Source organism: Schistocerca cancellata, chromosome 9 (assembly GCF_023864275.1).
Source record: "Schistocerca cancellata isolate TAMUIC-IGC-003103 chromosome 9, iqSchCanc2.1, whole genome shotgun sequence".
Taxonomy (NCBI): Eukaryota; Metazoa; Arthropoda; class Insecta; order Orthoptera; family Acrididae; genus Schistocerca; species Schistocerca cancellata.
Genome location: NC_064634.1, coordinates 236,578,419 through 236,593,407, shown reverse-complemented (window position 1 = coordinate 236,593,407; position 14,989 = coordinate 236,578,419). Strand labels below are relative to the sequence as shown.

General features: G+C 39.2%; 1 protein-coding gene across 1 annotated transcript in view; it reads right to left on the bottom strand.

The window, feature by feature from the left end:
* Positions 1 to 14,989, bottom strand: part of LOC126101310 (SANT and BTB domain regulator of class switch recombination) — a 174,924-nt gene that overhangs the window by 66,472 nt on the left and 93,463 nt on the right. The window contains exon 10 of the mRNA XM_049911986.1: positions 13,635 to 13,747. Within this exon, the coding sequence (XP_049767943.1) occupies positions 13,635 to 13,747 (113 nt within the window). The remainder of the gene's footprint in view (positions 1 to 13,634; positions 13,748 to 14,989) is intronic.

The window sequence follows — 14,989 nt, the reverse complement described above, 5'->3', positions numbered from 1 at the left end:
ACAGTCGTAGTTCGATCGGGGCATGCGTGGGACGAGCTGGCCGTCCCCGACAAACCCCCATACGGACCCCCACAGTGATGCCCATTGGCAACAGCCTCAAGCTGTGTGACCAAAGCCAACACTGCCTGAAGCTGGGAGTGAAGGGATGCCAACTCAGCCTGCATCCGAACACAGCAGTTGCAGTCCCTATCCATGCTAAAAGATGTTGTGCAAAGAACGTCTGAACTAATCTACAGAGAGCGCAAACAAATCGAAACAAAATTTAAACGGTTATTAAAATACAAGATTGCCTAGTAAATGCAGTAATGCTGCTACTTGCGCACTGCTGACACACTGCTCGGCGGCGGAAGGAGACTACGCTATTTTACACTATTCAGGTACTATAACGCGATGCTACAACTATCAAATACTATAATACGCTCGAAATTTATTAATTAAACAATGCAAATACCAAAAACACACAAAGAAATTAAGAATTAAACTATGTAACAAATGCGTGAGCTAGGAGTATACGACTTGCTGCTGCAGCTGCTTATCCAATGGCAGCAGGGAGCACACTGACTGACCAACCGACACTGGCTGTTCAAAACAAAAAAAAAAGACAGACGACTACGCGAATTTACACTATTCAGGTACTAAAACGCGATGCTACAACTCTCAAATACTATAATACGCCCGAAATTTATGAATTAAACAATGCAAGTACCAAAAACACGCAAAGAAATTAAGAATTAAACTATGTAACAAATGAGTGAGCTAGGAGTATACGACTTGCTGCTGCAGCTGCTTATCCAACGGCGGCAGGGAGCAAGAAAGATCAAAGAAAAGTAAGCAATCAATTCAAACCAGACGAAGCACATGAAAAAGGAAGGGTACCCGTATAAATACGGACGGAGCGCCTGACGCATAGCATTGGCTACCTGGTAAAGCTTAACTGCTAAGCTTATGACTCGAACCAAACTACTGTAGCTGTATCATCATTTATTCGACCTAGATTGTGTCTCATATTACAATGGACCAACTTTGTTTCGATTTGGAGGTGTGGCCTGAAACTTTTCCCTCCCCATGAATTTCGAGTCTCAAATTTCAGGTGCGGCTTAGATTCCAGAAAATTTTTTTCCTTGATTTCTAGTCTCATTTTTCAGGTGCAGCTTAGATTCGAGTGTGGCTTAGATTCGAGTGTGGCTTAGATTCGAGTAAATATGGTACAACACAGGTATCCCTGACCAGGGTCCCTTCTCTGTCTCCACCATAAATCTTCTGTTTCGATGCAAACTGCTCATTTCTGTCATGCAGATTAAAACCATATTGTCAGCATATCTGAAAAATCAGGATGGGCAGAAGGTACCACTATTCAATGCTCATTCTTCAAAATCCTCCATGAAAAAATTAGCTATGGCTGGTGAACCCATGATGGTTGTGTTACTTATTTCATATAATTTCCAGTGCACAAAAAATACTCAGTCTTTGGGATGCTCAGAATAATTTTAAGATTTCAGGAGAGAGATTGCACCCAATAGTCTTAATGTTTCTTCTATTGGTACTTTTGTAAACAGGGAGACCCACATGAAGACTGATCATGATTTCACTTGAGCCTATCATAATCTTCTTGATTAGATACACAGGAATGTGAGAATCTTTATATGGCGCCCAGAGTGGCTGACTGTAAGTGCCAGTAATTTAGATAAATACTTTGCCACCTGATCTGAATGTGGGAGAGCAGATAGCACTCATCCCATGAGGAGTTACTGGTCCTCCATTGGGCACTTCCCCAAGTGGCGGATAGGGGAACATTATCCAGATATGGACGATACCAGGGAAATAAAATACCTGGGGCAGACCAAAACCTGCAGGTATGGGGGCCAATGGCTTGGAAGGAAGACACAGGAGCCTGGATCTGCAAAGGCTAAGGATGTTCCCCTGAAAATGGAACCAGCTACCTGGCATGCTGTAAGGTGCAACCCCTCAAATGGTTGGGCGGAAGATTAACAATCTTCCCCTGTAAAAATCACTTCTTGTGAATGTTAACAAAGGAATAAGCCAGACACATATTTTGATGCAAACAAAAGAAGGATAAGAGATATGTACATAGGAACAAAAAATGTGCAGAGCCTATACAAAGCAGGAGCCCTACAGCAGCTGCTAATTCAAGTAAATAACTATGGTATAAAACTATTGGCTCTCCAGGAAATTAGGTGGAAGGGAAGTGACATAATGGACTCAGGAAATTCCACTATCTTCTATAGTGGCAGGGGGACAAATACCTTTGGTAAAGGTTTTGTGGTCAATAAAGGACTGACACATGCTGTAATGTGCTTTGAACCAATGAACGGATGTAAATATTAAGATTAAGGGGAAAATTTTTCAACATACAAGTTATTAATGTTCATGCACCCACAGAGGAAGCAGATGAACAACAGAAGGAAATGTTTCATAGCATGATAGAGCAGTCAAATGATCAGGCTCCTAAACAGGATGTTAAGATCCTAATACGAAACTTTAATGCAAAAATAGGAAAAGAAGAGGCTTATCAGCCAACTATAGGAAGACATAGCCTCCATGAAATATCAAATGACAATGGAGTTAGGGTCGTAGATTTTGCTATAAGTAAAAACATGACTATCAGCATAACATATTTTCCACACAAGGAAATGGATGTTACCAGATCGACAAACTAGAAATCAGTTAGACCATATATTGATTGATCAGAGGCACAGATCAGACATAATGGATTCTAGGAGCCAATATGGAGCTGACTGCATTCAGACCATCATCTAGCGAGGATTAAGTACAGGCAAAGGATCTCATTATTGAGTAAAATGAAAGGCCACAAACAGAAGAGTTTTGACATTAGGAAAGTGAAGTTAGAAGAAATACGGAGAGCATATCCGACAAAAATAGAAGAGCGCATTAAGAACGATACCGACTCATCAAATGAGCATATAGAAATAACATGGAAATAATGTGAGACTGCAATCCTTGAGCCAACTGGGGAGGTTTTGGAATACGTAAGGGCTCAAAGGAATGCAGATTGGTTTGAAGAAGAATGTATGAGTAGAATTGAGGAATGTAACATAGCACAAATGGAATTATTTCAGAGAAGCACTAGAGCAAATCTGAATGAATATAATGAGAAGCACTGTGTAGCTAACAGTGTTGCAGAAAGAAGAAAAGAGCACTAGAAAAGAAAAAATTGGAAGAAATTGAACAGCTAGCAGAAGAGAAGCAAGTATGTGAAATGTACGAAAAGATTAAAAAAAGGAAAGGCTGGGTTTCAAGCCAGAACAAATATGTGTAGAAATAAATAAGGGGATTGGATGGGGAGAGTTATCAAATACTTGACAGATGGGCAGAATACTTCCATGAGTTGCTGAATCCAGAAGTAGAAGGAGTAGAACAAGAAGAAATGGTGGAAATAACTTCTTATGGACCAGAGGTCTTAACACCAGAACCTATACTGGAGGAAGTGATACAAGCCATTAAGACCTTAAAAAATAATAAGGCACCTGGAGAAGATCAAATCCAGGCAGAACTTCTCAAATATGGTGGGGAAGCATTGTGGAAAGCAATACATAAAGTAATACTGAGTGTCTGGCAGGAGGAAAGCGTGCCAAAGGAGTGGAAAATGGCTATTATGTGCCCTACATAACAAAGGAGATAAATTAAACTGCCAGAATTACCTAGGAATATTCCTGCTAAATACTACATATAAAGTGTTTTCCAAGGTTCTAACTAGGAGGCTTACTCCCCATGTGGAAGAGAGAATTGGAGATCATCAGAGTGGCTCTAGAAGAAATAGGTCAACAACTGACCAAATATTCACATTACGCATACTACTTGAAAAATGTTATGAACATCAAATAAACATACACCAGCTTTATACCAATTTTAAAGAAGCCTATGATGGTATCTCAAGAGTGGTATTGCGGAATGTGATGGAAGAGGCTGGAATGCCTAAGAAGCTCATTAAACTTACTATGTTGGCCCTCAGTGAAACCAACTGTAAAGTAATAATACAGGGCGACATCTCCAGAGAAGTGGAAGTGAATAAGGGTCTGAGACAGGGTGACAGTACCTCCTCACTGCTATTCAACCTCTGCCTAGAAGAAGTCATAATTCAGATACAGTTAAATAGAGGAGGAACAATTTTTAACTGTTCACTGCAGTACATAGCCTACACAGATGATGTTGCATTACTCGCACGAAACACTGCTGTGCTGGCTGATGCCTATCAACAACTGGAAAGAGGTACAAGGGAACTTGGCCTGGTAGTCAATGTCAAGAATACCAAATATATGGCAATAACCAACCAGTGAAACCTACCAAATCCACAGGATAGCAAAAGGAGTTTGAAAGGGTGAGAGACTTCAAGTACCATGGATCAAGTATAACAGAGACAAATGACATCAGCAGCAAGGTGAAAGCTAGAACAGCAACAGGCAATAGATGTTACTTTGCCACACTATCCATACTTAGGAGCTCACTTCTATCATGAAAATCAAAAATCCTCATTTTCAAAACAATTATAAGACCAGTTGCTATGTTTGGTGCTGAGATGTGGACCATGGCTGCAAATGAGGAAAGGATCCTTAGCATTTGGCAGAGAAAGGTTCTGCATAAAATATACAGCCCAATGAATGATCAAGAAGGTTGAAACATCCATACGAATGCAGAATTAGAACAACTTTTTGAAGAACCTGACATTGTCACAACCATTAAAATAAGAACACTGCAATGGGCAGGACATATGGTAAGGTTGGAGGAAGATAGAACATATAAGAAGATTTTTGATAGCTGGAGGCAGATGATGCAGATGAAAGGGACATCCCAGAAAGAAATGGAATTGAAGAAGATATGAAAAAGCTAGGTTCAAGGATGGAGATGGAAAGCCATGGACCAGATAGAATGGCAGGATATTGTGATGAAGACCAAGGCCCGTCAAGGGCTGTGGAGCTGAGGAGTAAGTAAGTAAGTAAGGTAGGATTCACAATTGGCCTAAGTGATAATCCATCTTTGGATATTTTAGGCAGACCATGCAACCTGTATAAAATAGTTGCTCACTCTCAGCCTCAAACCCTTCACAGGTTCATTAGAGAGGGAATAGGTCTGTAATAGCTCCCTTGTCTGCCTGCTTACTGCTGAAGCTCACATCTCATTTAAGAATCTGGTGAGTCCAATGACTGATCACAGCCTGTTAAATAAACACAAGATTATGTTTGAACATATGAGAATTGTGGCCTCTGCTTTGAACTGTTGGGAGAAGCAGTGGAAATTAAACTCCATAATAACAACTTCAATAGAGACACAAATTATGCACTTAGTGATGCATGGAGGTGCGCACTTGATAAATAAATAGCACACAGGAAGATTTCTCATAGTTTACCAACCAGTGTGAGTGAAGGCACTGCAAACAGTGCTGGATAGAGTACACAAACATAATCTATGGACGTAGAGGGTGCCACCTTAATAGGTGCCATCTCCATGATGTCATCAAGATGTAATCCAGCCAATCACATGGAATCCTTTAGATATAAGTGGAAGCCTCACCAGTTTCATGGCAGTCAGACATAGCCCCTGATGGTGATGGTCACTAAAAGCTTAGGATTTTATCCAAATTTTATGCAGCAATCTTACCAAAAACTTTTTATCTGCTGATAAGTAAAGGCTAGGGGATGTGGATATAACTGGAGAGTATTAGCTTTCAATTTTAGCATTTTCAAAAAGTTCAGGAAAAATAAAATACTTTGAGTTTTGCTGATGACATTGTGCAGCTCATGTGAAAGAGAAATGTGGAAGGGGAAATGGGTAGATCAAAAGCTAATGAGGAAGCACTGAATCAAATGCAGGAAAAAAAAATTGTGACACAATTTGACTACAAGAAGGGATCAATTGATAGGCCACATCCTGAGGCATGAAGGAATCATGAGTTGACAATGTGGGGGTAATAATATAATGGGAGACCACAGGATGAATGCAGTAAGCAGTTTCTAATGCAGAAGTTATTTAGAGATGAAGGGACTTGCACTGTATAGAATAGCATGGACAGCTACATCAAATCAGTCTTCAGAATGAAGACTGCCACAACAACATATATACTGTAAGGGAATCATTCAGAAAGTAAAAAATAGATTGCACAAAAAAGCATCACAACCAGTACCACAGGAATATTGTTCAATACCACATAGATTATGTTGCTATGAGTCACGTGGCAAGGGAATACAGATGACTTAATACACAGTACAGTAACTGCAACAATATTGAAAATCCTATTTTATTTACAGTTATAAATGTTTATACGATTCCTCCATAATTCACACAGTAATAATTCAGCATATACATGTCACTATATCACTGAATAAAATGATTTTATTCTTATAATTACAAAAATAAAACTTGACAATAGTAAGTTAACAAAGAAATGTCAAAAAGAACAAACAGAAAATGGTAAAATTAGGATAGTAGACCAAAGAACAATATACACATATTTAATTATTATCAAAAGCTGATGCTGCCCACGCTGCCATGCGGTGCTACATCTACATCTATACTCCACAAGCCAGCTTACAGTTTGTGCTAGAGGGTACTTTGTGCTCCACTGTCACTTCCTTGTTTTCCTGTTCCATTTATGGAGTGGACCTATGTGCAGGTATCTATAACACACCCTTCAGCCTGCTGTGGTGTAAACTTCTTTAGTGCCTGGTACTTTCTGAGGGCTAATTTGCTAAGTGAGGGTGACAGTGGGGTTGAGTGACCAGTCCAACTGCTGGGCTTGCAACAGAACTCGGGCTCGTTTACTACCTATTTTGTCACGTGGCTCATCTGTAAAGGGGGTTGGTAGTAAATGGTTGCATTATCGCCCCTATTATTGAGTCTGATATTGGCTGGCTTTTGAAGAGCAGTGAATTGAACTATACACGTTCAGATTGAAACTTATTTATTCAAAAGAAACACTTTAACGTTGTGGCCATGCATTTTTAAGTTCACAAATAATAATCGGTGCAATTCGTACACTGTTTGTCTCACACCCACACACTTTCACTTTGTTCCATCGCATACCCTGGCGTCCATGCTTGCACTCCCGGAACTTTGCCGCTCCCAACTCTCCACCACAACGGCCAACCACCAAAAGACCTCGATTTTCCCGCTCACATCCACAGTCCTGAGTCGGGTCACATGACACCACAGTAGTCAAAATAATTGCTAAACATGGCCACAATTCGTTTACAGTATTTTATAATATTTAAATACTTAAATCTAAATACATTATATAATTTTACAAATTATCACCACACTTATATAATTCGTTGCAATTAAAAGAAAACCAAAACACCATCCAACGGAACTACAACGTCCATCAAAACACAAAACAAGTATTTTCTGGTCTATTTTGCCCAGCATATTATCTCTGCTGCTGTGCTTTAAATTTTAAATTACTTGAAAGAGTTCCATATTATCCCCTGTTACCTTACATACCCCCACTTCATGGAGACATTACCTTAGTAACGGCAACATGAAGTAGCACCAAATGGAGTGAACCCATATTACTTTACATATTAAACATTTTAATTATAACTATAATGGCACCAAAACATGTAGAACAGTGTTATAGTGGTGAGTTAATCAGTGTAAGTACTGTCATCAGAAAACATACATACATAATCCAACAATGTATCCAACTCAAATATACAATTGGATAGTCTCCTATTGAGTCTGATTGGGCAGGCAAAATAAATGCCCATGTTAGTCTATATGTAGGTTGCACACTCACTGCACATTAACACTTCCACTTTTTACACAGTTGTTTCTGTAAGTTGCACAAAGTTGTTGTAACCAGATCCTTTTGTTCACAGGTTTATGCATTGGAATACAGTCTTTCCAAACTTGCCAGCCAACAGCACTGTGCTTCCTCTCATTAGCCAAGCCATCCTATCAAAATTTAATCAAATCCTCATAAAACTTGCCTAAACATGCAGACCCACATTTCCCAGGAATCAGGCTATCCAAATCCTCCCTGGAACATCCTGTTGTCACTGATCAGTTCTTATTGAGGTTTGTACAAATGACAAACATGCACATAAATCAAACAAAAACATGGCATAGTTAAATATATTCTATTTCACCCTTCAAATGTTCCCAGATCAGGAGCTCCGACACTTCTACCCCTGCACCAAGAGAATTTATTCCCAGATGCAGATTCTTATTATTATTATTATTTTTAAGCATCCATACAGCTATATCACTGTACATAAATACATTCAATTTTTTTTTTTTTGAATTCCTATATAAATTTTCACATAATATTTGGCAATATCTTGAAACCCATTCTTTCATGACATTTCCATGGCTATCTAGATTCAATCATAAATGGCAAACAAACTCACCAAGGTCATAAACTTTTACAAGCATCCACTTAGCCATTAGTGTTCTTTCCCTCACTTCCCTCATGAACATCTTATAATAAGCAAGTTAATTATTTCCCATATGCCTCTACAATTTGTATATTTAGTGACTGCCCTACATGACTGTCCCAGCAACAATCCTACCCCCACGCACCAGTATCAACTCCCGGTGCCACAGATACATTAGAAATTTTAATAAAATCTCAACTTTTTTTTTTTTTTTTTTTTTAAACAAACTATTTGCAGATTTCCTCCCTCCTATATTCTCCACACATTTATACAGAAATAGATTATATGTACAGTAGGTTTCAGTTCCCATATGACTTTCAACAAGGCTTCTATCACACCCACACCAGTTGTGCAAATCCATTGGACAACAGATTCCCTTATTGCAAATACATACAGTATAATGAAGTTTGTTGACCACCAACAATGGCATCGCAACACAACTTACACAGTAACACAAATAATACTCCAATTATAAATACATGTATACATAGCCCCCAATAATTTTTTTTTTAACAGACATGCATGTCAAGCTTCGTACCTCCCTATGTTCCATGTATTTAGGTCTGTAACACAATGCCCTGTCCATATTACCCACAAAATTAAGAAATTCTTCCACTGAATCTGTTGCACTGTGAATCAAATCCCATTGCAAATGCTCTGGTAATCTTCTCTTTAGTGTAGATATTTTTGTTAATATGCCCAGTGGCCTATCCAGATGATTTGATTTATTCAGTTCTCTAACACATAACTCTCTCATACTTTCCTTTCCACTCTTGTAACTGGATCCATTCAAAAAATCGTTTTGCAATCTAAATTGTTTTGCTTGACCCCAGTATTTGTTCAAGAACAGGTTTTCGAAGGTTTTAAAATCACAAAATTTATCATCATTTTGGTTTGCCCATGTTTGAGCTCCCCCTTCCAACTGCCTCTTAACATATTTCAGTTTTGCCTGCTCACTCATCCCTGTCACAAAGTTATCCTTACACACAGCTAGAAAGTCAACTGCATGGTATTTATTCTCCCCATTAAAAGGTTTTGACTGAAATCCATGCCCCAGAGGATATCCCAACAATAAATTTCCATTCCCTGCTGCCACAGTATTAACTGTTTCCCTCAAGACATTTATTTCCCCTTCTAATTCCTTCTTATTGTCAGTAATTCCCTTATGGCAATCCAACACTCCTATCTTAATGGATTCAATGTCTGCCTCCGTTTGTCTTTGAAATAATGTGCATTTCTGTTCCTGTACCTGAATCTGCCCCACAAGATTACTTTGCACAGTGTCCACCTTGGCTACTAGGCCTCTTTCAACCTCATCAACTCTCTCGATAATTCCCTCACCAATTTTAACTGTGTTTTCAACTTTATCTGTAATTTGAGTGAATTTGAGATCTAGCTGATCAAATTTTTCACTCACTGTCTTTATTTTATCACTAAGCCTTAATTCCATATCCCCTATTTTCGAATCCATTTCTCCAACTATTGCAGTTTTTATATTCCCTATTTTCGAGTCTATTTCTCCTAATTTACTAGTAAGTTTTACAAAAAATGTGCTGAGGTCACTTCCTGGTATCCAGCCTATTTCTTTTGGCATGCTAGGGCTACTACAGGTACTCCTAACATCCACTGATTCGCCTTCACTTTGAGATTCACGCGTCTCATCGGCCATGGCTAATGAAAAGGACATAATTTTGCAATGTAGCTGCTGGCTGTACTTATCTTTTAAATCCTCGTGTGACGCGACGTCTGCAGTGAGCTCCGCAGCACAGCTATGCAATGAATCTTAATCGGCAGCGTGGACACACAGCAAACTCAATCAGGAGCGAGAACACGTTGCGTAGGCCCCTGGCAGCATGTAGTCGTGTTGGTCAGTGGCACGGGCGACGGCGTTGATCGTCGGCAGCACGTGGATACAGCTTCGACTGCTTTACCCGTAGCAACACATGGACGTGGCACGGACGACGGTTTCTTCTCGCGGCAGCACGTATCGCGGCACGGACGACTGTTTTACCCGCGGCAAACACGTGGTCGACTCATCAGACTGTGTAACTGACTGCTTCACAATCGTGGTGGCCTTATATCGGCGTAACCACGGGGCAGCGCGTATCTTGTCCAGCACAAACACTCCGGTACTGCTAATGCACCGATTTAGCTCAGAGCCCCCACACTGACTGTTCAAAAGCCTAACATCAGAAGGACATTCGATTCCGAAATACTATGGAATATGGAAGAAAGTCCTATCCCGGACGAGCCCCCAATTGCAACAGAACTCGGGCTCGTTTACTACCTATTTTGTCACGTGGGTCATCTGTAAAGGGGGTTGGTAGTAAACGGTTGCATTATCGCCCCTATTATTGAGTCTGATATTGGCTGGCTTTTGAAGAGCAGTGAATTGAACTATACACGTTCAGATTGAAACTTATTTATTCAAAAGAAACACTTTAACGTTGTGGCCATGCATTTTTAAGTTCACAAATAATAATCGGTGCAATTCGTACACTGTTTGTCTCACACCCACACACTTTCACTTTGTTCCATCGCATACCCTGGCGTCCATGCTTGCACTCCCGGAACTTTGCCGCTCCCAACTCGCCACCACAACGGCCAACCACCAAAAGACCTCGATTTTCCCGCTCACATCCACAGTCCTGAGTCGGGTCACATGACACCACAGTAGTCAAAATAATTGCTAAACATGGCCACAATTCGTTTACAGTATTTTATAATATTTAAATACTTAAATCTAAATACATTATATAATTTTACAAATTATCACCACACTTATATAATTCGTTGCAATTAAAAGAAAACCAAAACACCATCCAACGGAACTACAACGTCCATCAAAACACAAAACAAGTATTTTCTGGTCTATTTTGCCCAGCATATTATCTCTGCTGCTGTACTTTAAATTTTAAATTACTTGAAAGAGTTCCATATTATCCCCTGTTACCTTACAGGCTGGTTTGAAGTCACTGATGTGGTGCCCCAGGTTTCCTGCCATTTTGCAAGGGTGTCTGGTGTGAGCAAATGAGTAACAATGGGCACTCTGTAGCAGTCCTTAGCATTACATGCAAGTCTATTTTAAGGTCCTTCTGGATGAAATCTTTCTGGTTTCTATAGTGGGATGCTGGTGAAGGGCATAGTTTAGAGATTTGGAACTTGAATTGTTGCAGCAAAAATAGCAGTTATGGTTCAACTGGCGGCTATTGTGCTGAAAAAACTCTGACAGCAGAAGTAATATCCCTCCATGGAGGATGAGGAGCGTATTGTCTAAAATCCCATTGACAACAGCATCATTAGAGACAGAACAGAAGCTCAGATTAGGGAAGTATGGGGAAGGAAAACTGCCATGCCCTTTCAAACAAACCATCCTGGCATTTGTCTGAAGTGACATAGGGAAATTGCAGAAAACTTAAATCAGGATGGCTGGATGCAGGTTTGAACCAATGCGAGTCCAGTGTGCTAAGCACTGCATCACCTTGCTCGGTGTCTCCCAATACCCGTTCCCATTATTCATGCTCAGTGTTGGTTTGAAAGCAGTGCAGGGGCCCAGTAAGACCAATGGCAGCAAGGCTGGCTCAAATTTCCACTCTCGATCCATAGTGATGTGAGCTAGACAGCTGAAATGGGAAATTCAAGTTGTTAAAAATATTATTGGTGTTGTTTCCACTAAAATGCCACTGATTGGCTGCCTTCACCTGGGAGTATCTGTCAACAGCTATAAATATATGTTGATACCCTTACATCTTCCTTGATGATCTTTCTTAGGTGATGCCATATTTCTGACAGTGTCGTATCACTGACATGTTTGAACAGGAATACTTGTTGCATGTGTTGGTTTACTGATTTACACATTTGGCTGAAAAAGGTGTCCCTCAAGTGGAGATATTACTGTTGTAAGGGTGGTTTAAGTATAATGTCTGAAACCACTGTGACTGCTTGGGCATCTAAGATGTTAACTGCCACAATATCACTAATAACATCTTTTGCCTGAATGGCATGTCTAACAGTGCAAACCACAGTTCTGTTTCCTCTGGTAAGAATTTCAGAATTTGTACTTCTACTCACAGTATGGGAACTACACTGGCTTTGGTGGGCAAATTGTTTATCATATTTGTAGTCTGTCTTGTCGTTTGTGGGAATAACTTAATATAGAATGAAATTTTTCACTCTATAGCGGAGCGTGCGCTGATATGAAACTTCCTGGCAGATTAAAACTGTGTGCCGGACCGAGACTCGAACTCGGGACCTTTGCCCTTCGCGGGCAAGTGCTCTACCGACTGAGCTACCCAAGCACGACTTACGCCCCATCCTCACAGCTTTAATTCCGCCAGTATCTCGTCCCTACCTTCCAAACTTTACAGAAGCTCTCCTGCGAACCTTGCAGAACTAGCACTCCTGAAAGAAAGGATATTGCAGAGATATGGCTTAGCCACAGCCTGGGGGATGTTTCCAGAGCACTTGTCCACGAAAGGAAAAGGTCCTGAGTTCAAGTCTTGGTCCAGCACACAGTTTTAATCTGCCAGGAAGTTTCAACTTAATATAATTGAGTGTTTCAGTTTGAGTTTGGAGATCACTAATTTCCTTTTGCAGATCTTCTTGTAGAAATGTCTTTCCATTTGAACCCATTTGAAGACATGACGCGAATTCACTGTTTGACTTTGTACATTACCTGTGGTTTCTGTGTTACTTTGTATTCCGTGGGTTACCAACTTATGGTATTCTTCCATACTACATACAGTAATTATTTAGTAAGACACATGTAACTGAATATGCTTGTTTTATTCTTACTATTACAAAAAAGAAAAGAAGAAGATTTACATATTTAATCATTATCCAAAGTCATTGCTCCCCACATGTTCTATCCGTTCTAAGTTAATTGAGATTAATAGTTAATGCATGAGTATCAGTGGTAGTTAAAATAAACCAAGCACATGTTAAGAATTGGTGCATAATGTTCCATTGAGAGGTAACAAATATTCAAAAGAACAGTGTTATAGTTTATCTGTTTTTGCTGCCAAATTGAAAACTGCTTATTTGTGTAATGAATTTGTGGAAAAGTAACTCTGATTGCTTTGTAGATCTCAAATCAGTTTTAAAGAAGTCTCATTAAAAAAATGAAATGTTTGTTTACTTTTGTTCACTTCACACATCTGACTGTAAAGTGACATACTGATGTATTCTTCAATTTATTTATTTATTCAAGAAAAATAATTGTCCTACCTGTTTCTTTCTTTTCCAGCTGCTGAGGGTCCCATATCTTGGACAGCAGTCCCTGTCTGGTTTGTTTAGGAGCCAGCTCAAGACCCTCCCACCAATGAGCTTCTCGATTGGCACTGCGTCCAGTCTCAAGGCAGTCTGGAACTGCCATCCTCTACACAGGTGTTGTTCAGTACTAGAAATATGTATTTTAACATCACAAAAATACCAGAACAGTTCTTACTCGTCCAGAGTGCAACTGAAATATTTGTATTGTGGGTGGATAAAATGTTTGTTTAAGTTGCAACACAAACTAATGGACTCAGTTCCTTTCCTACTCATTTAAAATATATAAACAGATGCCTATAGCAGTTTCTTCACGGGAAAAACCTACCACTCCTTGAAATCGCTGATTAGTAATTTCACTCTAAGATCTAAATAAAAGAACAATTTTGTGTTGCTATGGCTTTAGAAATAGTATTTAGGAGCACCTTCAAATTGTATGAAGTATGAAACATGCTCGCAGAATACAACTTAAAAATGTAACCAAAAGAAAACTTTAAAAATAGAGAACAAGATAGCTGTTTCAGTTCAGTTTCATATAAATACATCTACAGCATTGTATACTTTTTTCCCATAAATGTATACAAATGTTAGTCAGATAAAAATTATAATTCGGAATTATTCTCAAACACAAAAATCTCTTAATAAGAAAAATATGTCTAAAAACAAAGATGAAATGTCTGCTTGTGTCTGTGTATGTGCGGATGGATATGTGTGTGTGTGCGAGTGTATACCTGTCCTTTTTTCCCCCTAAGGTAAGTCTTTCCGCTCCCGGGATTCCCTCTCCTTCCCTCTTTCCTGATGAAGCAACGGTTGATTGCGAAAGCTTGAATTTTGTGTGTATGTTTGTGTTTGTTTGTGTGTCTATCGACCTGCCAGCACTTTCATTTGGTAAGTCACAACATCTTTGTTTTTAGACATATTTTTCCCACGTGGAATGTATCCCTCTATTATATTCTTAATAAGAAAAGTTTGACATACATTTATCTTAAATTATATAATGCTTTCATGTGTGCATTTGCATGCAAACAGAAGGTTCACTAATATCTGCTGTTCACACCTATTATATCTTACAGCAACAGTACCACAATATAAAGCACAAAATTAATTTTCATGTAGATTTTACCTCTTTACCTGGTGCTGAGATTTGAATTCTGTATTTAGGTGTAAATGTCTTTAATTAGCTAAAAGAAATGAGAATCACTGCAAGTACAAAATAAAAACATCTCTTATTGGCCACTTCTGCAAAATATCTGATTCACTTAGATTCAAAGTCTGAAAATACCTGATATCAAAATTACAAGAAATTATGTTAA